This window comes from Neopsephotus bourkii, unplaced genomic scaffold, assembly GCF_033783945.1.
Source record: "Neopsephotus bourkii isolate Nb327-2 ecotype Australia unplaced genomic scaffold, CSIRO-AGI_Nbou_v1 NB_1846, whole genome shotgun sequence".
Lineage (NCBI taxonomy): Eukaryota > Metazoa > Chordata > Aves > Psittaciformes > Psittacidae > Neopsephotus > Neopsephotus bourkii.
Genome location: NW_026902319.1, coordinates 431388 through 454398, shown reverse-complemented (window position 1 = coordinate 454398; position 23011 = coordinate 431388). Strand labels below are relative to the sequence as shown.

The 23011-nt window shown below is 47.1% G+C and overlaps 1 protein-coding gene and 1 long non-coding RNA gene across 2 annotated transcripts; one reads left to right on the top strand and one right to left on the bottom strand.

Annotated features, from left to right (window-relative positions):
- Nucleotides 1–433: 433 nt before the first annotated feature.
- Nucleotides 434–23011, bottom strand: STK32A (serine/threonine kinase 32A). The gene is made up of 12 exons (XM_061343974.1): nt 22806–23011; nt 18814–18869; nt 17494–17645; nt 15555–15728; nt 12485–12522; nt 8163–8252; nt 5816–5913; nt 4500–4616; nt 2465–2590; nt 1376–1504; nt 922–986; nt 434–562 (listed from the first exon to the last, which is right to left on the bottom strand). The coding sequence occupies exons 1-12, from the start codon at nt 22855–22857 to the stop codon at nt 469–471; spliced, it is 1191 nt and encodes a 396-aa protein (XP_061199958.1). The 5' UTR covers nt 22858–23011; the 3' UTR covers nt 434–468.
- On the top strand, nt 6297–11103 carry LOC133207247 (uncharacterized). Its single transcript, XR_009723997.1, has 2 exons — nt 6297–7060; nt 10604–11103. It is a non-coding gene; the product is annotated as an uncharacterized LOC133207247 (long non-coding RNA).

Sequence of the window (23011 nt, the reverse complement as noted above, 5' to 3'; positions counted from 1 at the left end):
GGGGACCCTGCAGCTGAGAGTGAACTCTCCTTCACTGAGAGCAGCCGGCTGTGAGGATGTGGGTGTTCCAACCTCCACGGAGCCTGGACCCACACTGCTGTCACCAGGAGTGATACAAGTGATGACACTTATACAGGCAGTGCACGCGTGGCCCTTCGGTCATGCTGCTGTCAGCACCAAGGGCTATGATACCAGCAAGCCAACCCAAAGGGTGAATGAAGAGTATCTCACCCATTTCACACAGTCGCATTCCTGCCACCAAGACAGGCAAAATAGCAGGATGTCAGTCTAACTGACTGTGGCAAGTCACAGGGGCAGCACCCACAGCCTCTCCCCCCATGCCCAGGAGCCACTGGCTGTAGGGTGGAAGCAGAGGGAGTGGGTGCCCCAACTCCTGCCAGGCACCAAGGAGTCGGCAGGGTCCTGGCAGCAGCGGTGTCCCAGCATGGTGAAGGTGTGCAGGTGTGCTCAGAGGTTGTTGTTCTGGTTGTCCTCCTTGTACGTGCCTTTGCTCTTTGCCAGTGTCAGGGTCTCCTGGATCTCGTCGTGGTGGTGTCTTGCCCTTAGGGAGAGAAAGGGATGGTTTTGCTGTGGGGGAAAGCCCAGGCAGTGCCATGACCCACACCCTGATGTGGCTGCCTGGGAGCATCCAGTTCCCTGGCACAAGCTGTGCCTTCCCAAGGAGCTGCACTGAGCCCTGCAGCCCCAAGCCCCTGCACTGAGCATCTGCTGACACAGATGGGGCACTCAGTACAAGCTGGGACCTCAAGCACAGAAATGCCACATGGGTCCCTGCAGGCAGACCCACAGTACCCTGCACCTCCACCCCACATGCAGCGTTTACCAAGAGCCCAAAGTCGGGTGTGTCAAAGGCTTTGGCAAGAACAGGATCTCTTGTGCTGCCTCTCCGTCAGTACTTACTTTTCTCTGTTGAAAACAATGAAATCCCGCTGGAGCATCTCCAGGTGCTTCTGCAGGTGGCAGGCCTTTCACCATCAAATAGAAAAATAGAGAAATGAGGAATAGATTCACAGCTGACACAGAAAGACATTACAAGGAGAATTCCAAGGCAATATAGGTATCTTCAGGTATAAAAAGCATTTATGCATAAATATATTTACCTTTAGGTATAAAATACATCCTTAGCACTGCAGTGGGGAGAAGGGCATTCAGACTTTTCTCATACAAAACCCATGTGTACATGCACTGCCTTCCACTAGAGGGGAGATGCGGAAGAGTTTTGGGAATAAAGTTGGTCACAAGGGAAAAAAAATGGTCCGTTTATACAGTTTGCTGTGATCTTGCTCAGTGGCAATCAGCTTAACTGGAAAATGAGAGACTCCTTGCCCACGTGCTTGTACCTGCTCGCTCTCACCTGGGATGAATTGCTTCTGCTGGTGTCTTTCTCCTTCTTAGCCAAGCGCTTTTTCTTCTTGTGAAGAGGTTTGGATTCTAGGATCATTTCTTCCAGTTCAAAGGTTGGGTCACAGTTGAGTCTGCCTTTCTGGAGAGGAGAGGGGCGCCATGAAGTGACCAGAGCCTGTCCTGAAGAGTCTCTGGACTGCCTCCAGGAGCTGAATTGTGCAAACCCGAGCTGAACCCACAGTTCTGCACACACAGGGTACCCGCTGCACTGCTGCCGCCTTCCATCATCCCTTCAGCCAGGGCACACTGCCGAGGGCTGACAATAACCGCTTCATGCTCCCTGCTTCTGCTCTGCCTTTTGGCTGCTTTGAACTGAGGGATGGTGTGGCTGTGCTGGGGAGGAGTGCAGCAGCAGCCTGCAGACCTGGCTTTAAAGCAATGCATGTGCACCCACCACAGGGAAAACCAGCTACAGAGGGGGAAAACACATGCACGTAACAAATGTGCGTAGTTTAGCCCAACTTTTGTTTGGCTGAAAACCAGAGTAACACTGCACCCACAGTCTGATTATTTTCCATAAGGGTTATGTTACTTCTGTGTTTTCAATCCAATTAAAAAAGGATCAGAAACTCTAATCTACTGCACTTGTTATTTTACTACAAAGAACGGGCTTGTTCAGGAGAGCCATCACAGGAAAAAACAGTTGTCCTGAACCGGTGGGGGATCTCCAGGCTGCTCCCGAGCCTGTGCCTGGTGACTGCTCTTTGCCTTTCCAGAGCAGGTCCGAAGCAGCTAAGAAAGGCTGCTCAGCGCAGGTTGCTCACGAAGGCTGTCAGTGTGTGCTTCACCTGCTGGGCACAGTTCTGCATCCAGAAATGCTAAACAGAGCAGATCAGTTCTGGGGCACCCTCACTTTGTAGTCAGTCCCCATTACTCCTTATTACACACACAGGAAGGTGGAAATCCTGCCCATGCCTCTCTTTCCCCTATCCCTTGTGACATCTGATGCTGTTGTGGAAATCTGTAAGGACTCCCATGATCTGGTGCCTGGCGCGAGGACAGACTGCAGCCTGTAACACATAGAAGTCCAGCTCCTTACCGTGGGAATGAATTCTGGCATTATCCTTTTCTGGAGAACAGCGTCCCAGTTCACGTCTGACAGGTACGGGAAGTCCTGGATATCTTTCAGCTGAGAAAAACGCTTCTCAGGGTTCAGCTCAAGCAACTGCAGTGAGAATTAAACAGAAGAGGTGAGATGTGAGATAAGAGATTGTGCTGGGGTCCAGCAGCCCGCTGCCATCCCAGTCGGACACTCAGACACTCTGCTGGATGGACTCAGGACACACAGCACCGGTGACACTGCATCAATGCTGCCGCTGTGACTGGTGCCTCCTCTCTTGTTCTGGCTCAGATACCCTTCACCAGCATGTGAGAGGGGCTCACAACCTTTAACTCTTGTTTTTATGAACAACCTTTATCCCCATTTCAGGCAATGAGGCAGTGCAGTGACATGAAACAGCTTATCCAAGGTTAAAAAGGTTTCAGAATGGGGAGTTAAAGTTACGCCTTTGTATCTACAATTTAATACTGTATCTGTAAACATCCTCTGTTTTCTCACTCTAGTAATGGAATATTCATAAGTGTCATTCCCATGTGAAATAATGCGTTCACACAGCTTATTTTGCCCTAGGAATTACTTGTGTGGAAGGAAATAATTGAGGTTTGTCTCTGTTCAAGGACTCGGTTTCATGAACCCCTGGTAATACACACTCCAAAGATGTAGCAGGAAACCCAGAGGATCCAAACGCCCCGGGAAGGGGTGGATGAGGAGCCCCCAGCCCCTGTCCTGTGCCGGGTCAGGCAGCCAGCGCCACGCTCCTGTCCCTGCAGTTCATGCCCTCTGCAGAGCCCTGTGCTCCTGTCCCAGCGTCCATAATGCAGCTCTGCTGCAAGTGAGAGCTTGCCTTGAACAGTCACAAATATAGCTGGGCCGGAAGCACAGCTGGCTCATGTCTAACACATCTGGCTGCTGAACCCACTGCCACGGGGCCCTTGGAAATCTAAATAACTGAGGCATTGCATTATTCATTCACACGGGAGCCTGTACGGCTTGTGGTGTGTCATGGGCTGGGCAGATGCTTCCAACATAACAACACAGAGGATGTCTGCAGTAAATACCCCATATTACTGCTAGGCCTAATAAAATATTAGCTCCATTTAATTTTAAGCAAATGGACATATTCTTCAATTCTTTTCTTGGAAAATATGCCATGGTTCTGTCTCAGCAAAGAAATGACGTCTCATTTTCATGAAAAAGTTTGAGAGTATTTCATTAGAGATGACAAAATATTTCTACAAAACATTTGGAGCAAAGGCCAGATGAAAGCTGCAGTAAGTGCTACTTCATTTGAAAATTTGAAAGCCTGCATTTGAAAATTAGAAAGCTACTTACATACTTTCCAAAACTTGAAGCTAATGCTGTTACGCAGTGTTCACTATTCCAGCTTTGCTGCCACTGTAAGCAAACAGTGTCTGACACTGTCAAGCCATAGTTTTGTTTATTGAAGATGTGGCTTCACTTCAAACATGATTCCAGCTTCAAAATGGTTCCAGTAATGATTCTGAAGAAATTTTGATAGCAGCTTTATTAAAAACTAATTGCAGTGGTGCATAAGGCACATGGCACCAAAGGATTTCAACAGTACCAGCACTTCTTGCAAGTCTTTTAAATACTGGGAAAAATATGGGGTTTTTTAAATAAAAAAGGCAGGTTTTTTTGCCAGATTTATTGACACATATATTAATATCTATTTCTATGGTATGTCATTCCAGAGAGACAAAGTTATAGGAGAAAAATGAAACCAAAGTCTGCCTGTGTCATCAGAGGAGCCACATTAGCAGCAGCCATGCCTGTCAGCACAAACTCCATCCCTGTCAGTCCAGGATGCAGCAGTGCCAGCTGGTTACTGTATTAGTGCAGCTGCAGCATAAGAAGCTGGACATTTACCACCTGAAGGTCGCCAGCACTGGGTCTGGACACAGTTTGCAATGACTGCAAGGCTGCAAAGCACGATGAAAGGCTCAGTGCCCAGGTACAGGCAGCCCTGAGCCCTCCGCTCCCACGCTGTCCTCACCTTTTTGATGAGCAACACCATGTCCGTGGACCATGCTGCAGGGTACATCACTGTGGTGGTCCTGAACACGTGAGCAATTTCATCTGTGGAAGTGTTGGAGCGAATGTGATACGGCCTCTGGGAAAAGTGCCACCAAGAAAGCGTTTTAATTTATCTGGGTTTTCAGACCCCTGGGGAAATCTTTTTCAGAGCAAAGAAGCTTCAAATGAAGCCTCTTTGTAGATCCCCATCCTCCCATTGAAAGTCTCTCCCTGTGTGATCGCAGCACAGTCGAAATAAACAAAATAATAATGTCAGCAAGAACTGTGGCAACAACCAGATACTTAAACAGCAGGACAGGAGGGAGGCAAAACCCAAACCAGCACTTCTGCTCCCATCCCTGGAAACAGGGCCATCAAGTCAAAAATCAATGTGATGAACAGCCCTGCCATTCACTTAACATTACAAATGGAAAACTCACGTGTTACGTTAATATGTTCACAGGGGCACACTGCCTCCATTACCCAACAGGTCAGACAACCGTGTCCCCTTACTGTTCACTAACTTGATCACTCACCATTTGAAAATCTGTTCTTTAAAATATATTAAGGCATTTTATAAAGCATTCTGCAAAGACTGATGACAGTGTTTCTTAAAAGCCTATTCTACATAGCCGTACCCGAAGCAGTCTCCTATCCTCACAGGATTTTAAACACCTTTTGCTTAGAAGAGTGCAATTTGAATAATTCTGTCCCTCTTTTTTCACACAGCACTTCCAAACTGCAAATCTCATCATCTGCCTACACAGCTCCCAACCTTAGCAGAGTTAGCAGCAGAGCACTGACATGGCAGGCAGGGATTGTTCTTTATTCATTTACATGTTGCAGCTTGCTTTTGCTCAAACTGCTCAATCTTATTACAACAGCAATGAAATTTGTTTTCCAAGTGTTTTTTTTCCTGTAGGATGGGAGCTCAAAGTAAATTATACTGCAGCCCAGACTAGAAGAGTTGTTGCTCGTTTACCTGGCCCAGCTTACACCAACTCAGAGGCCCTTAACTGCAGCAGGGAGCTGTTGTGACATGCTATTCTGTATCGCGACAGTTCCTCTGAGCTCTTAGCTGTGATCACAAGAACCCTGGTGAAGATGTGGTTCTGTTTCCTATACTGTGATAACCCTGGAAGCCTGGAATTTGCCTTGGGTCTTTCATCCCTGTTCTAAAGCATTAACCTTTCCAACAGAGTGTTTAAGGAAAGGAAGGGATGGATGGATGGATGGATGGATGGATGGATGGATGGATGGATGGATGGATGGGGACAGGAGCTGCATGCACAATACCCTGGTCCGGAGCAGCTCATAGGCCGTGATCCCCAGTGACCACCAGTCCACAGCAAAGGAATAGCCGGTGGGTTTTGTGGAGTTAAACATCTCAGGTGCTGCAGAACACAGAAAAAGGAAGGTTTGCTTTGCTGGTGTCTCAGGTGAGGCACCAGAACGCTTGATGTGTGCCCCAGAGAGCAGCCCTGCGGTTCTACCAGGACACAGATTCACACATTTCCCTTCACCACACCTTTGCAGCTTTTGAGTTCAAAACAGTGGCAGCGCTGGCAGCTCAGTCCTGCACGGAACACCGCAGAGGTGGACCTGGGCCAGAACACACATGTGTCCTTGCAGCAATTCACCTTCCAGTCATGTCAGGTTCCTCGGCTGCTGTCCCGGCCGAGAAACGTCCTGCACTGAGGTGCCTCAGTGTGAGGGAAGAGCTGACACCCATGGGTGCAAAGCCCCGAATCTCCCACCCTGCCCTGTGCAGTGCAGCCGCTGCTCCTGCTGCTCCCACCGGCCCCGAGTCCTGCCTGGCACCGAGCACTGTCTCGGTGTGAGCCAGCCTGACCCAGTGCCCCGGACGCCAGCTTGGCCCGGACACTTGCCTGCCATGGGAACAGATACACCTTGAAAACGTGACCCTGCTGCCCGACCCCGCGTGCGATGGGCACAGCACGGAACACCTTCCCCTGTGCTCAAAGCCAGTGTTGTGGCTCCTCTGTGCCTGCTAACAGGGGAGGGGTGGAGGCACAGAAGGAAATGGGGATTTTTAGCCAATAAATTTCCCTCTTGACAGTAAGGGGAAAAAAATGCAATGGGATTTTGATGTGAGCTGGGGGCAAGACTTGCTCTAAAAAACCCTAAACCAAGAGCAAGGCCTTTTTTAGTGCATGTTTCCTTTTTAAAAGGACTGCACCTGTGATGCAAAGGTGGGAGGTCAGCTTGGTCATTGGATAAAAAGGGGACTCCCAGGAGATTGCCCTCAGGGATTCAGCTATGTAGTAGCTGCAGGGAGGCTGTGTTTTCTGTTACTCAGCTCTCAGAGGCAGCATTGCTGCGTATGAAAGTGTGTAACTTCTGTGGGAGTTGTGTTGGTTGTATAGAAATGGTTTTGAGTGTTTTTGCTTTAGTTAGAAAACTTCACCTTACAGTTATAGAGACCTTTCTGTGTTGTGTTTGCACAGCTTCTTTCAGCCTCAGCTCAGAATATTCCTCTCTGGCCCATTACCTGCCTTCTCCAGCCCTGATTCCTCCCAGGTATGTCGGTGTTATTTTGCTTTATGCTTATTAACTGTGCTTGTGTAAAAAGTATGAAGTGGGGCTCTTGCTGATTTAGACAGTAAGTGACTATAAGTCAGTTTTCTGTATTCCTCTCAAAGAGTGGAAAAGAAAAATGCACATTTGGAGTACCAGAGAGACAGGGTCTGCACTGGGAGCAAGGGCTCTGTGTGTGATGATTGCTTATGAAAACTGTTCCTGCACATTTGGAGTACCAGAGAGACAGGGTCTGCACTGGGAGCAAGGGCTCTGTGTGCGATGATTTGCTTATGAAAACTGTTCCTGCAGCTGGCCAAAGGCTGCCATGGAGGCATCCACTCGCTCCAGAGTCACTTTGCCCCAGGATTGCCCTCCTGTCCTGCTGCTGTCCTTGGGTAGAGGTTAGAGCTAAAGTCTCACCCATCTCTCCCTGGTACTAGCAGTGCTCTCCACTGTGGCAGCCTGACACCAGGACATGGGTCCTCCCTGCATGCTGAGCGATTCTGTGGCCTGGGAAACCAGCCAGTCCTACTTCCACCGCTTGGTCTGACCAACATAATGCTAGTTTTTTAAGCAGCCAGTTTATATAAAACTTCAAATTATCACTAGTGATGCAGTAGTGTAAGACTTGTGCTGGTGTACTGAGGGACCAAATACAAGCCTCTGTGCTTCTTTTCCTTTGCAAGGGCAGCAAGAGCATTCCACCATCATTACATGGCTTGACTGCTGCTTGTGAAATGCTCTGAGATCTCACAAGTGCAACTGTCTTCTGTTGTAATCAAAACCATGCTGTACAGTACGGCACAGTGGCTCTAAAATCTGCTAGCAGCTTGCTTTGGTCTGTTGTATGCAATCAGTAGATGTATGTATGCATGTTTTCCAGCTGCATCAGCGTGTTACTGGGGAGGGATTCCTGTCACGTTGCCCTGCAGCACCTCTTTGGCTTGTTTCTCACTTCCAACAAATGTATTTTGCTACATACTGGGGGGAAAAGAGAGTTTGAACTCTCACCAAAAAGGACTTGACCTGTTTCCCACCACAGCTGCCAAATGAACGCCATAAAATGGCAATTGAAGAACACCCAATTGCCAGTGGTTCTTACCCATGTAAGGCTTTGTGCCAGCGATGGTGGTGACTTGTATTTCCTTAGTCAGCATTGTGGCAATATTGAAATCAGTGATGTGCACGTGTCCTGAAAGACAGAGGTTAACATCTTACTTGATTAGCTTTTATTTCACAGATAAACAGCTTTGAATCAACCTCTAAATAAAATACTCCATGGAAAAGAGTTTCCAGGAGCAAAATATTTTGGTGGAAGAACTGGTGTGTTTCAGCTTGCAGGAAGCAGCTCACAGATGTGTCTGGTTACATCAAATATCCCCTTAGCTACCTTTTGGGAGCAAAACAATGGAGTTCTCCAAGAAGCTGTTAAATGATGGTTGGTTTGAGGCTTCCTAAATCTGGGGGGAAGGAGAACTGACCTTCTCACAAAGAAAAAATTCCATCATTTTTTTGGGGGGGGAAATCCTTGATATTTTTGGCTTTCTATCTACAGCCCTTTGGGGTTCCCAGGTGTTAAGCACTCTCCATTCTCATCTTTAGAGGATGTCTCTGGAATGGAACAGATGCTTTTGCTCCAAGCAAAAGAGCCTTGTGCAAGAAATTCAAACATCATCAAACCCTCCACTGGGTGTAGGAACGGTTTCTGCTATCACTGCTACCTGGAAACAGGAAAGGAAATATGGGGTGGATGTGACCTGCAGGGGTGAGAAGGGAAATGCTTCCACCTAGTTCTTGCCTGCTCTTCTACTTCCACTTATTTTTTCCAAGCACTTACATTTATTATTCCTTATTCCCTAAACTCGCATCAGTGAGCATAGCAGTCATGCAGAGCAGTGCAGGTGATCAGTATAAGGCTGGCTTCACTTCGCTGAAACTTGTGGGTTAGTTCAGCCCAATTCTTCTGATCAGATGCAGGTGGTTTGTTCTTCCAGACCTCATCATCCTCCCAGGCACTGAACTTGCTCACCCTGACAAAGGTGGGCTCATCTCAGGTCTTTTGTACCTGGTGTTTTGCAGAGTCATTGCCTTCCTCTGCAGTAACAGAGGGTGGCTGAATTGCTCATTTCCTCTAACCACAGAGATCAAATTAAAGTGGCTTCTACTGACTGAGATGCTACAACACTGCCCTCAGTTGTTAGCTTCAACAGCTAGAAATTCACTCTTTTTGTTCATGAGGTAAATAGAGTAAGATCACCTTTATGTGTCTGAAAGTTGATGCTTTGCCAATGAACTCCCGTTGTCTCTTCTGGATGCTATGAAGCATTTAAGTAAATCTTTAGGTTTGTGTCTACACGCGTGTTATTCAAGAAGAGTGATACAGGTTTGCCTGCTGCAAATACCTGATGTAGCTGGGGAAAATCTGGGGAATAAAAGTTAAATTCATGATTTCACCTAAAAACGCTGTCAGGGCTCACTTCTCACATGGTATCTGATGGATCTGTCAGGGCGCATGTTCCTCCTTGTTGCTTAAACTGTGTCTGCTGCTAAAGAGCAGGTAGCAATCACTAGGGAGTACTTGAGAGGAAAGAATGATACACAACTGTCCTGACTGGATGTGTCCTCTCTGTCCTTGCATTGTTTCCTTTCATCTCTAGATCTTATTCCACATTGTGGGGAGCTGTTTTCATACAGATGAATCACAAAGACTTGTAAAGAATTTGCTATTCCAAGCACAGACATGCCTTTCTCTGAATGTCTCTTTTAAACTGTTAACTTCAAATAAATCACTGGTTTTATGAACCAGCTCACTTGGGAAATGACCAAACCAAGCCGCTGGGACCGAGCAGGGAGGCTGCAGACGGTGCGAGCAGGCGGAACAGAGACTGCGGCACTGTGGAGCGGGCGGGCTGAGGGATGCGATGGGTGCCTCTGCCGGCGTTCAGTCAGGGCTTAAGAATCATGTTTTCCTGAGTGCTCAGCACCTCTGAGTACAGCCAGAGCTGTGCTCCAGGCACTGCATCCTTCCCAAGCTCATCCTGTCTGTCTGAAGCTTTCGGACCAGGCCTGTGGTTCTGCAGTGGGGCAAAGAACTTTCTTACTATATTCAGCAGCTCTTACTACGTAATTCTGTCATCTTCCCAGATCATCTTTTGAACAAAAAATACAAAGCTTCTGCAGATTCAACTAAGGTGTTGTTTTAAAGAATATGAAAACAGAGACATTAGGAGCTGCAGAGTATGGAGGCTCTTGGACAAACTGTACTGTAGCATTCTTAGATGAGAGCAAATGGGCTGTGCATGCAGTGCCTGCATTGGCAGGAATTTGTCCATTTTAGCACTGCCCTCAAGAAATAATACTGAGCAAAGGCATTACAGGGCTCTGGAAAAACAAACAAACAAACAAAAAAACCCCTCTCAGTTTTAGTAGAGATAAAACTGAGCTTTCCTTCAGCTTTATTAGGCAAGTGACATAGCCAAAACCTGCTGATGAAACAGTCACAATTCTTGGAAACTGCCATCTCTTATATTCTTTTATTCTCAGGTGAGCTATGCTGTCAGTGAGCCAAATCGACTGCTCATTACAGGAGGAAGCCACTTTGTGCTTGGAATGATCGCTGAAGGTGGTCAGCAGCTGAGGATTTTTCACTGTGGGACCTGATCCCAATTGCTGATGTTGAACAATTGCTTTATTTATTGCACAGAAAGACAGCTGCCTACTATTCCACTTTATTTATTCCTCACTTTAATTTCTTAGCTGAAAGTACTATGCTAATACAGAATGTCTCCAAACAGGGTGACAGAGGCAAAGGCATAAGGTGTGTGCCAAGTTCATGACACAGGAGTCACAGCTGGAGAGGTACTTCCCAGCTGGAAAGGAGGAAGAGCCAAAGGACAGAGTTAGGGGGCAAGAAGAGTCTAACAATGAAGGGCTGAAGTCTGATTGCTGAAGGTCTTCAGGTGCTTAAATACTCCCTGGGGTCCGGTCTCAATCAAGAACATTATAAAGAACTGATGTTGGCAGATAGCGTGTGTTTTGTAATCGTGAAACATCAGTTGTGAAAACCTGGTGAATGCTGAAGAGGGAGAATGGGGAGCTGCAGCTCTGCCCCATGGGGAAAGAGATGCTGGAAAACAAACACAATCTAGGCTAATTGTAGATGAAAATGTCACAATAACAGTTGCTGTGGGGACAAGAAAAAAATTGAATTGTGTGTACACAAAGCTTTCTATATGCATGAGAGGATGCACCTTTGTTGCCATGGATGAAGAAGAGAAATACTACAAGTCATAGTCAGAAGGACACTGAAGTCAGGGGTAAATCCACACAAACTAACTGAAACCTCTGCAGCAGACAGTTAAACCACCATAGTGAGCAGAGAATAAGTTCAAAATCAGCCTAAATTGCAGTGTCATTACAGAAGTTTGCAGGTTACATCCTGCTGAGCTGAATGCAACTGCAAAGACAAGCCTCTGTTTCCCTCCCCTTTGGGAATGCTGCCCTATGTTTCTGCGGTTCTAGTGCTCCCAGATCCCTCCCTGGTGGCCTGTCCCCCCCGTCCTATGGGGCACAGAGGCTCTCGGGAGATGGTGACAGAGCACCCGCGGCTGGGGCTGATCCCGCACCGGGCCGAGCAGGACCCCGCGGGAGGGGCAGCAGCGAGGCCGGGCGCAGCTCTGCTGGCGGCTCCGCAATAAATCATGAGCCAGCGGAGGCGAGACGGGGAGAGCCCGGGCTCGGGCGCTGCCGGGCAGCCCTGGTCACACGCGGCAGCCGCAGCCGCTCCTCTGGAGCTTCAGCATCTCCATTACAGCCTCTGAAGCGATGACATTTCTAAACTAAGGCTAAAGGGGGAAATAAAACAACATCTCTTGTATCCCCCACCTCAAATCCTCTCTGGAGCTCCCTCCCAAAGTCAGATGCTCAAGGGAAAAGAAAATACCTGAATCCCTGAAAAGGATTATCTGTTCAGCCATGATTCATTCTATTTGTGAGCCTACATCACACCCAGCCTGCAATTACATGAGCATTTCTATTCAAATGATTATATTTTGAGAAAGTTTAAAGCAAGAGCCATGAAGGTCTTTAAATAAGGTCTGCGAGGCAACCGACCACAGGCACACAGAAAATGTTGGTCTTGGGATGCTGTCAGGTCAATCAGTCTGAGGAGGTGTGGATGACTCTGAGGCACCCTCATAAACATCACTGCATCACAGGGTGCCCAGTGCCCTGAAGGTACAAGGTGCTGCCACTCAAAAAGCAAAAGACAGCAACCAAAGCATGGAAGGATGGTCCTGGTCCTGTCTGAGCTGAGACTGAGCAGCACAAAGTGAGGAAAATTGACAACCTGAACTTCACCTTGGATGTCCTGGTCCTGACTCTGCTTTTCTGCATATGCACGACCACAAAGCAAGTGACACTTACCATGCTCATCCAGTAAAATGTTGTCAGGCTTGATGTCTCTAAGAGAAAAGGCAGAAGAGAGACAGCCATTAGCCTAGAGAAGTGACATGGAGCATGGCTGCAGATGCTTTAGGAAAGCCCAGGCTCCAGAGGGACTCACTTCCAGAGACACTGGGCCTGAGAAGGTGCCTTTGCTGGGGCTCTTCAGTTCTGATATTCCTGCAGGGTTTGATTTGGGCATAAGAGAACGACTAGTCAAAGAGCAGAAGCAGAGGGGTGGTTCAGGGCTATGGCTGTGATGGCTGCTGTGGTTTGGACTAGCAGCACTCAGGCAGTCCACTGACAATGTTGGAGCTTCTATTCTCTTTCTTCTCCTGTTAACTTTGTAACTTCTTTCAGTACTGTATGTTCCCCATTTACTAAATAAAAATGCAATTATTTCAACATCTTTGTTTAGAAACACATGGGTCCCCACAGGTTTTGGTCCCGAGTTAAAAGCAGCCAACAAACAAAACCCAAAGTAATAATACCTATTGCAATGCTTTCCCTTGAAGGGACAAAGCGTACACCTGATATACCTACTGTATCCACCTGAGTGACTTTACAAGACATTACCTGGTTTTAATGAGCTCATTACATCAGTCCCCATTCACCCGCTCTCAGGCACCTGGCAGCTGAGCATCATGCATGGGCCAGACGCAGACCCTGCACTGCCCTGGTGCCCTGCCAGCCCAGAGGAAGGAAATGAGCAGGTTTAGGATCTTATCTTTAAGAATGCAGTCACTGAGATAGAGTTTGAACTCACCCACCCCCCTGGAACCAGGAAAAGACATCTCACCGCCGTGTATCGCTTTCTGTTCTCTGGTATCTTCTCACCAAAACTACTCCAGTGGGTTCTAAATAGCAGTCCCCTTCCTTGTGCCACCCCAGCACACAGGTAAGCACAGGGACCAGACTATCAAGAGTTCAGGTGGCCTCAGGTATGCAGCTGGTTTTCCTTGTCAGTGCAGCAAAGCTGCCTCAGGTTAGAGCCAAACAGCCCAGAGGGAAGGAAGCTCCATATCTGACCATGAAAAATGGGGATGCCACGCTTGGGAGAAAACACTGACTTAAGCAACAGCTTTAGGAAACATTTCAGCAAACAAAGTTTGGAAAAAAATGGATTCTTTGAATCCCCTGGTAGAAAAGCGTGTTCGAATTTTCGAAATGAAACCACAAAGGTTTTCGTTTTGAATCCAGCTTTCAATCTTCTTTTAATTATTATTGTTTTTCTTTCCACTGGGGCCTTTTCTGATCTCAGTCTGGTGTGAAGCCTATGGACTTGCACCAGCACTGTGAGATCCTTCCCATGATGCAAACAATGAACAGGGATAGTTTTGTTTATTGACTATTTGCATATTTGTTTTTTATAAACTAATTACGCCATTTCCTACCCTGAAAAAACAAAGAAACGTTTCCCACTCTTCTGCATGCAAGTGGGAAATAATTCCAACCATTGATCTGTGTTTGCTGTCTCTGCACAGCTTTGTTCAGACAAAACAAGCAAACACTTGCCTGTCTCCTCCTTACAGATGTTGCAGCCCAATTGACTCAGCACAGTCACTTTATCAATCTACACCTGTCCCACTGGGTTACAGTGGTAATTAAACTTGCACTCAGTGTTAATTAAATAATTTGCAAATTTGACCAACTGCCATACATGTTCTGGTGTGCTTGATTCGCCTTAAGCATGTAGAGCTGCTTGAAGTACACACTGCGGCCTGAACTTTAGCTTTCCTCACCTATGTTTACAGCTTGGAATGGGGACTGGAGCCCCAGGCACCCTGTGCTCCTGTAGCTATCATGTCTTTCATCATTATGATGATCATCGTTATCATCATCATCCTTCAGACTTATTCTTACAACACTGAGCCTCTAGCCCTTCAGTCCTATAAACGGTACTACTAGTTCTAATGTATTACTAATAGAGAAGGATTTCTTCTCTGTTCTTCCTCATGCCTGTGCCCCACTCAAATAGTTCAGGCCAAGCCAGCAGCAGGATTTACCCCTCGCTACCCAGGACAGAGACAGCGAGGCTGCATTTCACGGTGTGTAATTCATGCTCATGCATTATTTGGTGCGGGTGAGCAGATGCCAGCACGACGTCCCTGTCACCACACACCAGAGCACGTCCCAGGGCGGCTGGGAGGCTGGGATCAGGTGCATCAGGGTAGAGATCTGTGCAGGCACAGAGCAAGCCAGCAGCACAGGACATGGGACTCCTGGAAACCAGGAGCTGCCCCAAGCAGGGCCGGCTCCAGCACATACAGCAAAACCCCGCTGGTGCCCTGGGCTCTGCACAGTGCCCGGCAGCCTCCTGCTTCCACACCTCAAAGCAGCAGCCAAACGCCACGGGCATGAGCAAGCCTCAGTCTTCATCTGCCCTTCCACAGTGCGTTCCTTCCCTGACAACCAGGATCAGTTTACATCATGTACCGTGCTTTGTCTTTACATCTCACAGAAATGTGCTTCTAAAGTGATACTTTTAAATGGGATAATCTTCTTCCCAGCTTTACTAAACCCCTGCTGGTCCCTCCCTCTTCACACTCCCTGTTAGCAGGCACTAAGTCAAAACTATGGAGGACCCCTGAGGTTTGCACGGCCCGGTTCACCAGCAGGAGGCAGTTGCACATCCATCCCTCCATCCATCCATCCATCTGGAGCTGACCCTGCCTCTCCAACCAGGGAAAAGCTTTGCCTCCTCTGTTACTCTGTAGGTGTCCCAGTATGTGGGAAGAGCTCAAATACTCTTTCACTGGCCATGAAAAATCTTGGTGACCAGAAAGAAACTCTGACCATTTCTAGAAACGGATTAACCTCACACAGAGAACTGCCATGTTTGGTCTCATTCCTTGTCTTTCTGTGTGGTACAGAGAGAGGAGCAAAAGGCAAATACCTGTGAATGTAATAATAGGGGGATTCTGAATGCTGATGCCTACCCACCCTGGACTGGGACAGATATTAATGAGCTCATTTCTCTGGGAAACATGGTGTTTTACATAGAAACACGCAGCCTACGAGCACCAGCCCACCCCTGAGGTCCCCAGCTGACCTGTGGATGATGTGCCTGCTCTGGAGATAGTCGAGGGCCAGCACCAGCTCGCAGATGAAGAGCTTCACAGTGCCTTCTTGGAACCGCACATTCTGCTGGAGGTGGTATCGCAGGTCCCCTCCAAGCAGCAGGTCTACCACCATAAACATATCTTCTTCATCCTGGAATGAGTACCTAGAATGGTGTAAGCATGGTTCAAGTATATTGAAAAAAGACAGGTTATAATGAGACATATGGTACCCCTGGGAATACTCATCATTTCTTGGAACTTTTTCAATTGAGAAATAATAATTCCATGACCTTTCCATGCTCCATTTCCTGTTGCAACTAAGCTCGTACTGGCATACCTGAGATGACCATAATTTAGCTTCAGATCCATAGCAGTCAATAAAACCGTTGGCCCCACACAACAGGGGATGCAGCTGCTGCTCTCTGATATTCCTCTTTAAGTGACCTCACTTGATGCAACTCTTTACCAAGTGTCCCTCTGAGGCAGCAACCAGCTATGAGCTTTTTTCTCATGGATTTCCTCTCACAATGCACAAGCAACTTCATGTGATGAGCAGCATCAGAGAAACAAAGTATTACTCCACACAAAGCTTATAGTGTATGTACCATTCAGAGTGCAGGAAAGCTAAGGAAATGCTAAAGGCATCCCTAAACCAGAAGCAACATGAAAGTAGGGAAATGCAGCTGATTTGCTCTGTGGACGTCTACCCATACGTTCTTTAGGTCTCAGCTGCTCTGTTTTGCCTGGAACTGCTTGCTCAAGTAGGCGTGCAAGGTTTGGAGCTATGTCCAAGGCTCTGGGACGTCTAGATACATGGTTCTCATTCATACCCTGGTTAGAACAACACTGGATGGCCATACTGTCAAAATCATGAGAATTGACCAAAGAGCATTCAGGTTTCAGGAGGCTGCAAAAAGGAACACTAGGTTATTTAAAGATTTGTGATCTTCAGTGCGGTTTAGCCTCACATTTTGTGTTTAGCATCGATAAGTTCTACCTCCTTCTAAAAATAAATCCAATATCCGGTCAATGTAATTACCCACCACCTCAGAGTGATCCTGTAACTACAGTGTATTTGCCACTGCTTCGTGTGCTGTATGAGACCACACCGCTTGAAATATTACTGGTGTCCTAATAAAAATAACCTGGCGGAGTAACAGTAGTAGAGTTATTGAAAATTCCTTTCTACTGCCCCGCTGCAGCAAAACATGCTGAATTAAACAGAGGGGGAAGAATTAGAGCGTCTTTTATCACTCAGATGGTCAATCCCATTGCTAACACTTGAAAAAGGACTGTAACCAGAGTGTGTATGTTGCATTTATGAGGTATTCTTGAAGGAAGGAGACTCTTTTACACACACATTTCCCTAATAGCTATGCAGGTTTCTGCAATAAAATTCGAATTGTATTATTTGTCTGTCAGTAAATTCACTGATAAATTGCTTGTATCTTTGCTGATTAGCAGAAGCTCAGCTGAATATCAATAAGGTATTAAGGAAGTCTCTTTAAAGCACAAAACAGATCACAAAATCAGAATCAGCAGGTGATGAGAAGAAAGCACTGCTTGGCTATTGACCTGTACTCTTACTGCACGGTCCTGGGAGCTGCTGCTTGTTGTAAAGAGCACAGTTAAGTAACACTGGGTTATGGTCACAAACAATGCCTCCCTAGGAAGAAACCACAAGGGAACACATGAATAAACTCTCCTGTGCTTGTCTGGGGGGTCAGGGGAGATAATTTCTTGTTTAATTAAATGAGATTCCTCTAAGAAGAGAGTCCCAGTCAGTGGAACAGCTGAGGAGCCTCATGGGACCGACCCATGGTGCAGGACGTGCCTTGTCCAGAGCACAGAAATGTTCAAGTCGGGTCTCAAAGACATCTCTAACTGACCACACTGACTTAGCCAGCAAGCAAAGAAGCAGTATTTTACCATAAATTAACCAGGAAGGGGTGTTCCAGGCCCTGCATAATCTGCAGCTCCTTGAAAACGTTTCTCACTTCATTACGCTCCACGCACTTCTGTTTATTCATATACTTCATGGCATACATCTTCTTGGTGTCGTTCTTTTGCACAACGCAGACCTAAGTGAGCAAATAGAGAGAGAAAGCAGAAATGAGTTCTCAGTGGATTTAGGCAGGTAAAACAGTCACATGGGTGTTCTCCACAGGCTTTAGCAAAGTCCACGCTGCCAGAGTCACAGCTCCATGCACTGACACTGCAACACTGGAGCTCACAAGTACATTTCTCACCCAGTTTTCAGACAAAGAAACATTGCTGATGGGAAGGTGAGGGGAAGGAATTTGTCACCACAAAGACAGGAGACAGGGAATTGCACACGAATCAACATTTTATTCAACAGCACTGAATAATCTTGTTCATGTCTATCCTTCCCACATCAGTTACTGTTCGGACAAGTCCTTTCCATCACAGAGCTTCAGGTTAGAAACTGGGGAGCAGCACCTTCTTGGTAAGTTTCATTCAGCTCACAATGAACCTTGAGCTTTGTTTGAGGCTATTCGGTTTTGAATTTTAATCTTTCTTTAGTTGTATTTCATCAATTCCTGAAAGAAACCTTGGTTCAAGGGAAGACTTGGGGTTTGTCTGAGTAAAACAAAACAGACAAGTTTTCCAGACTTGTTTTCATAACACTTTGAGTTTGGGATGCAGAGTTTCTGTCAACAACCAAGAAAATCTGTCTAGAGATTCCTGTCATGCTCTGTACCCAAAGCACATACCCCATTCCTGGCAGAGCGTGCCTTTACGGGAGGTGGTAAATGACTTTCTAAAACTGTCGGTGTATGCAAGTGGGCAATTCCTTAACAACATTAAAATAAATGAGGACCATAACCTGATGCTTAACAGCAAACTCTGAGTTTCACAGAAATACCCTCTTAAAATTGCCAGGTCTTTCATGTTGACTGTAGTTCTTTATTAAAGCTGCATCATGATGTTCAGTGTTGATTTGCAGGGAAACCTCAGAAAACGCTTATGCAGAAACATACTGAAAGTCAGCTCATTTGATTTGTTGGTTCCTCATTTAATCTCCTGTAATAGAGATGGTGGCTAGAGTGTGGACGAGGAATCGGGTTCAATTTCCCTCTTGATTACCAGGAGTTGAAGCTTCGGTCAAAGCTCATTGCCAGTGCAGGGGTTTATTTCTTTACTCTCACATGAGCCTCTAATTCACCCATTTCTCAATCTATTACATTCCCAGCTGTCCAAACGGTGATCAGTTCACAAAATACTTACTTTTCCGAAGCTGCCCTTCCCAATAGCTCGCAATATCTCAAAATGGTCAAAGGTGACTGCAAGAGAGAGCAAACATTCACATATTAAATAGCCAAGCAAACATTTGATGCTGTTGCATGATTTCTACTTTTTCTCCGTAAGAGGTGAGAAAAACAAGGGATAACCTGTTGCTTTTGGCCACCTGGGTGCTGTTTTAAACCTGGTGTTTAACAGCCTTTTCTCTTTGCAGCTCAGCTACCAAGGCAAGTTCCCTGGGTCAGCCTTTGTCAACAGCAGGTCAGGCAAGGAACCATCAGTGAATGTTTTCACTCTGCCCTGCGTATTAATCATTAAAACCTCATCTTGTTCCTGCTGAAACCAAATGAAAACAAGTTGAGTCCATCAAACACTTATACCAGGTGAAGACATCGATGGGCAGCTGGATCTTCTCCCTGTGATATTCTAGCCAGCTGTTTGATAACTGAGCAAGATAACCACAGCAACATGGGCAAAGCTCTGCTGCCAGACAGCATCCAGAATGATTGATTCTGCTCCGAAGGGAGACAGAAGAGCAGCAGCTTTGCGGACCACACACTGGAACAAGAGGGAGGAACTTGAACGTGCATTTCACCTCCTGGCCTCCGGCGGGGGATGGAGCTGGGAGCTGGCCATCTGCACAGCGAGAGAGAATGTTCTGTAAGGGCCAATCTGAAGGACCTTCCATATCAAGTGTTTCTGATCAGCCAGGATGAAGCTGCCTGTGTTTCATCTCAGGCAATAAATAGATCCAGAGAAACAGCAAATCAAATTACCATACAGCAAACACAATTTAACTGCAGTGGGCTCAAACCCTGCTGCTGTTTGCTGGATAAAGCACCATAGCAATGGTTACTGAGTTGAATGTTCTGGATCCTGCTAATGTTTCTCCAAGAGGCTGGTGCCCAGCAGCTATCAGCTAAGGAAAGGTCTTGCTGCTGGCTGGACCAAACCACAGACACCCTTCAATGCAAGGGGGAGGTCCTTGTCTTTTAATAAATAGCTGAGCTTGTCACAAGAAAGCTAACTTGCATACTTTTTATTTAACTGTCAGTCTCAGCACCATCACATTCAACCTCTGTTTTAGCTTTCCTACCATCCCCAGTTTTCACAGTGAGCCAATCCCGAGTCTCACTTCCAGAGAGTACTGAAATTTGCGGTGCCCAAATGAGGAACCAAACATGTGCTCTTCATCCTGAAGACACATCTACAGATTTGACAAGCCTCATTTCACTGCCTGATGGCATCTAAAACAATGAAAAAACCCAAGCATTTGCCCTTCAGAGGGGAAATTCATGCAATATGCCAACTCAGACGGATTATGTTTAAGAGATGCCAAAGAAGATAACAGAATTGCTATAAAGGAGTAACTGAAGCATAAGCATGAAACACCATTGTGGAAGCAGGGGTTGTATTTCTAAACCCAGGTTCAAGGAACAATATCTATATTAAAAAAAAAAAGCAGAACCTAACCAGCCCCCAAACATACCCTTATTGGAGACAAGTCAACCCTGCCAAGAACCTGAACTCTCCCTGCCAAGTGGAAGTTGATGCTTTCAGGGCTCAGATCATCCCATCCCTACCCACCCCAGTACAGCCAGCACAACACTGCATGATTTAGTAGGGCTTGCCTTCCTTTTGTCATGCATTTCCCCCATTTTCATTATATGCCCTCTGTCCCTTCTCTGCTCTGTAGCCTCAGGAAAACAAGTGCTGCCACCAGATCAGGAATGATAACGTAAGTCCCTCCTTGTGGTGAACCTGAACGTGATGCAGATCCAGGCGAAGAAACAAAGACAGATCTAACGCACTTCTCAGTCCCAGAGCAATTTAAAGGCACAGCAGCCAATGGTGGGCTGGAGAGGACATCAGCAAAGGGCCACAGAATGACATACGTCCATCTCACCCTGCCACTGCCCTCACCTACTATCTATTTCTGCTTCTTCCAACAGATCTGGCCAGCTGGGGAGGGTATCTGTCTGCCATCCCCTGGGATGCTTGCCACACCCCTGTGCCCAGAAGCAGCATAAACAAAATCCAGTTTTAACATGGTTTCATCCTGACTGCATCAGGAGCTGAGATCGCCTTGGAGCACTGAACCTTCTGTTCATTATATTTTCTTTTCATCTCATGAGCTTATTATGCACAACTGTGCCTACTCAGAGGAAATACTAAGAGAAAAATACTACTGTCATCCCGCTTCAGCTGAAGGCAAACTGAGCCCCTCGGGGGGTCACCTGACAAATGAAACTTATGGTGCACAGAAAACAGTCAAATCACAGCAACAGCGGTTTGGAAAAACCTGCAGGAGGCACCATGTCTGTGTGAGAGCCAAAGGACAACGAGCGAGCACAGACCCTGTTGTGTGCCTGTCTCTGCACAGCATAAAGTGGTCCACTCAGCACAATATAAATCCAGATGTTTCCACTCTCAAGTCAGCCCCTTCATGACCCTGTTTTGCAAAAGGCTTCACCGCGTTGCAACCGCCTGAGTATTCTACAGGCTGTTTTGTTGGGGGGGTTAAGCACAGTTCTCTGAGAGGCAGACCCAATGCCTGGGTGGAATGGCAAAATGCCCATGAGCCCAGCAGAGGTAGGATTTGAGCTGTGCACCAGATCACTGACAACAGTCGTGCTGTTGCTGTTGACACCTACGTAGGTTCCAAAGGAAAAGCCTCTCCATGACACAGCTGAAGAGGTGGAGCTGCTCCCCACCAGCCTCAGCCCGGGAAGTGACCCCACGGTGTCATGGAGCATTGTCCTGCTTCCTGCTGTACCCAGCAGCTCTTAACTGAATGACAAGATTGTGACATTGAAGGTGATGGAGTCTCTGGTCACAAATTTGCCAAGAAAACGAAAAAGTGAATAGGGGACCTCTCCATTTCATTTGGGTTTCTCTCTCCCCCCGTATATTAAAATACAACTAACTGGAGAAAAAACATACCACCACTTTTTAAGTTCAAGCAGGGCCATGAAAGCACAACTGCACCAGACTGGACACTGCAACTGAGTGCAAGGGTGACCGGGGACCTCTGAGCTCACTGAAACTCAACAGCTGAATACTGAACCACTTGAGATGGTCTGGACCAGGTCTTTCCCTTGACTTCCCAGCAAGACTCAAACATGCTGATCATGGGGCACAGCATTTCACACTTGGGAAGCCCAGTGCCTTTTGCCACAGGGCTCACAAGGGCTTCATGTGGTGCCAGGTTTTGTTTGCAAAAACCAAGCCCTTTTCAAGCCCAGAACTGACTCTCATAAGAAATCACTGGCCTGAGAAGATTTATTGCCCCAGGTGAAAATGAATATGGCAGTGAGCAAGCTGAGTCATGCAACAGAAAGGACACTTATGGAACAATCTTTTAATGACTGACTATACTCTTGGCAGCACAGTGACACTGGCCTCCAACACTGCTCTCAGCAATGTATTCTCCTTTTCCAGCCAACCAAGCCCTCATTCTGGTCTTCAGGTGCCAGTAGGTAGAGATGCCCAGCGGGGCAGCCACTGGGAGCCTCCACCTCTGCTGACCAGGTCCTTCTCTGTGTCCCTCCCACCAAGCCCAAAGCAGGGACAGGAACATGCATTGCTGAAGCTATCTTCCCATCACACTTCATACTCGTCCTCCTTGCGCTTGGTCTCCAGAACAAACCTCCCCCACCTCCACAAGCACAGCATTTCCTCACTGCCTTCAACGCACAACACAGCATCCCCAAGACATCTCAAAACCAAAACTCTGCCAACTTTCTCCTAGTGCCCAGCTGCACAGAGAGGAAGCAAAAGGACCACCTAACACTGGACCACAGCTCTGCAGGCGACCAAGGGCAGTGCTGCTGCAGCAGGCATTGATAGGCTTCTGGTTAACCAAAACTTCTGGGTGTTTGCAACACGGTCACAGGAGCTGGGGGCAGCTCTCAGAGTCACCATCTCTGCACTGGTGGACCCTGCAGTCCAAGACAATGGCTGGGAAGAGCTCTTACCATCTGTGTTTTCATCGAAGGGAGGTGACTTGCTGGAGGTGTTTGCTCCCATGATGTGCTCAGCCCAGGCTCAGCTCTCTCCACCGCTCTTGGGTCACCTCCTGCAAAGCCAATACCTCTTTGATGGCAATTCCCAGGGGTCACTCCCAGCAGAGCTGGGCAACGTTCTGCTGCTGACCCTGGAGAAGGTAGGACATGTGCCCACC

Coding starts and splice junctions, on each gene's coding strand:
- STK32A (XM_061343974.1), bottom strand. CDS start 22,857: ATGGGAGCAAACACCTCCAGCAAGTCACCTCCCTTCGATGAAAACACA. Junction 17,646..18,813: donor GGAAGGGCAGCTTCGGAAAA/GTAAGTATTTTG, acceptor TTGCTCACTTAG/GTCTGCGTTGTGCAAAAGAA. Junction 2,591..4,499: donor TGGTGTTGCTCATCAAAAAG/GTGAGGACAGCG, acceptor TTCTCACTGCAG/TTGCTTGAGCTGAACCCTGA.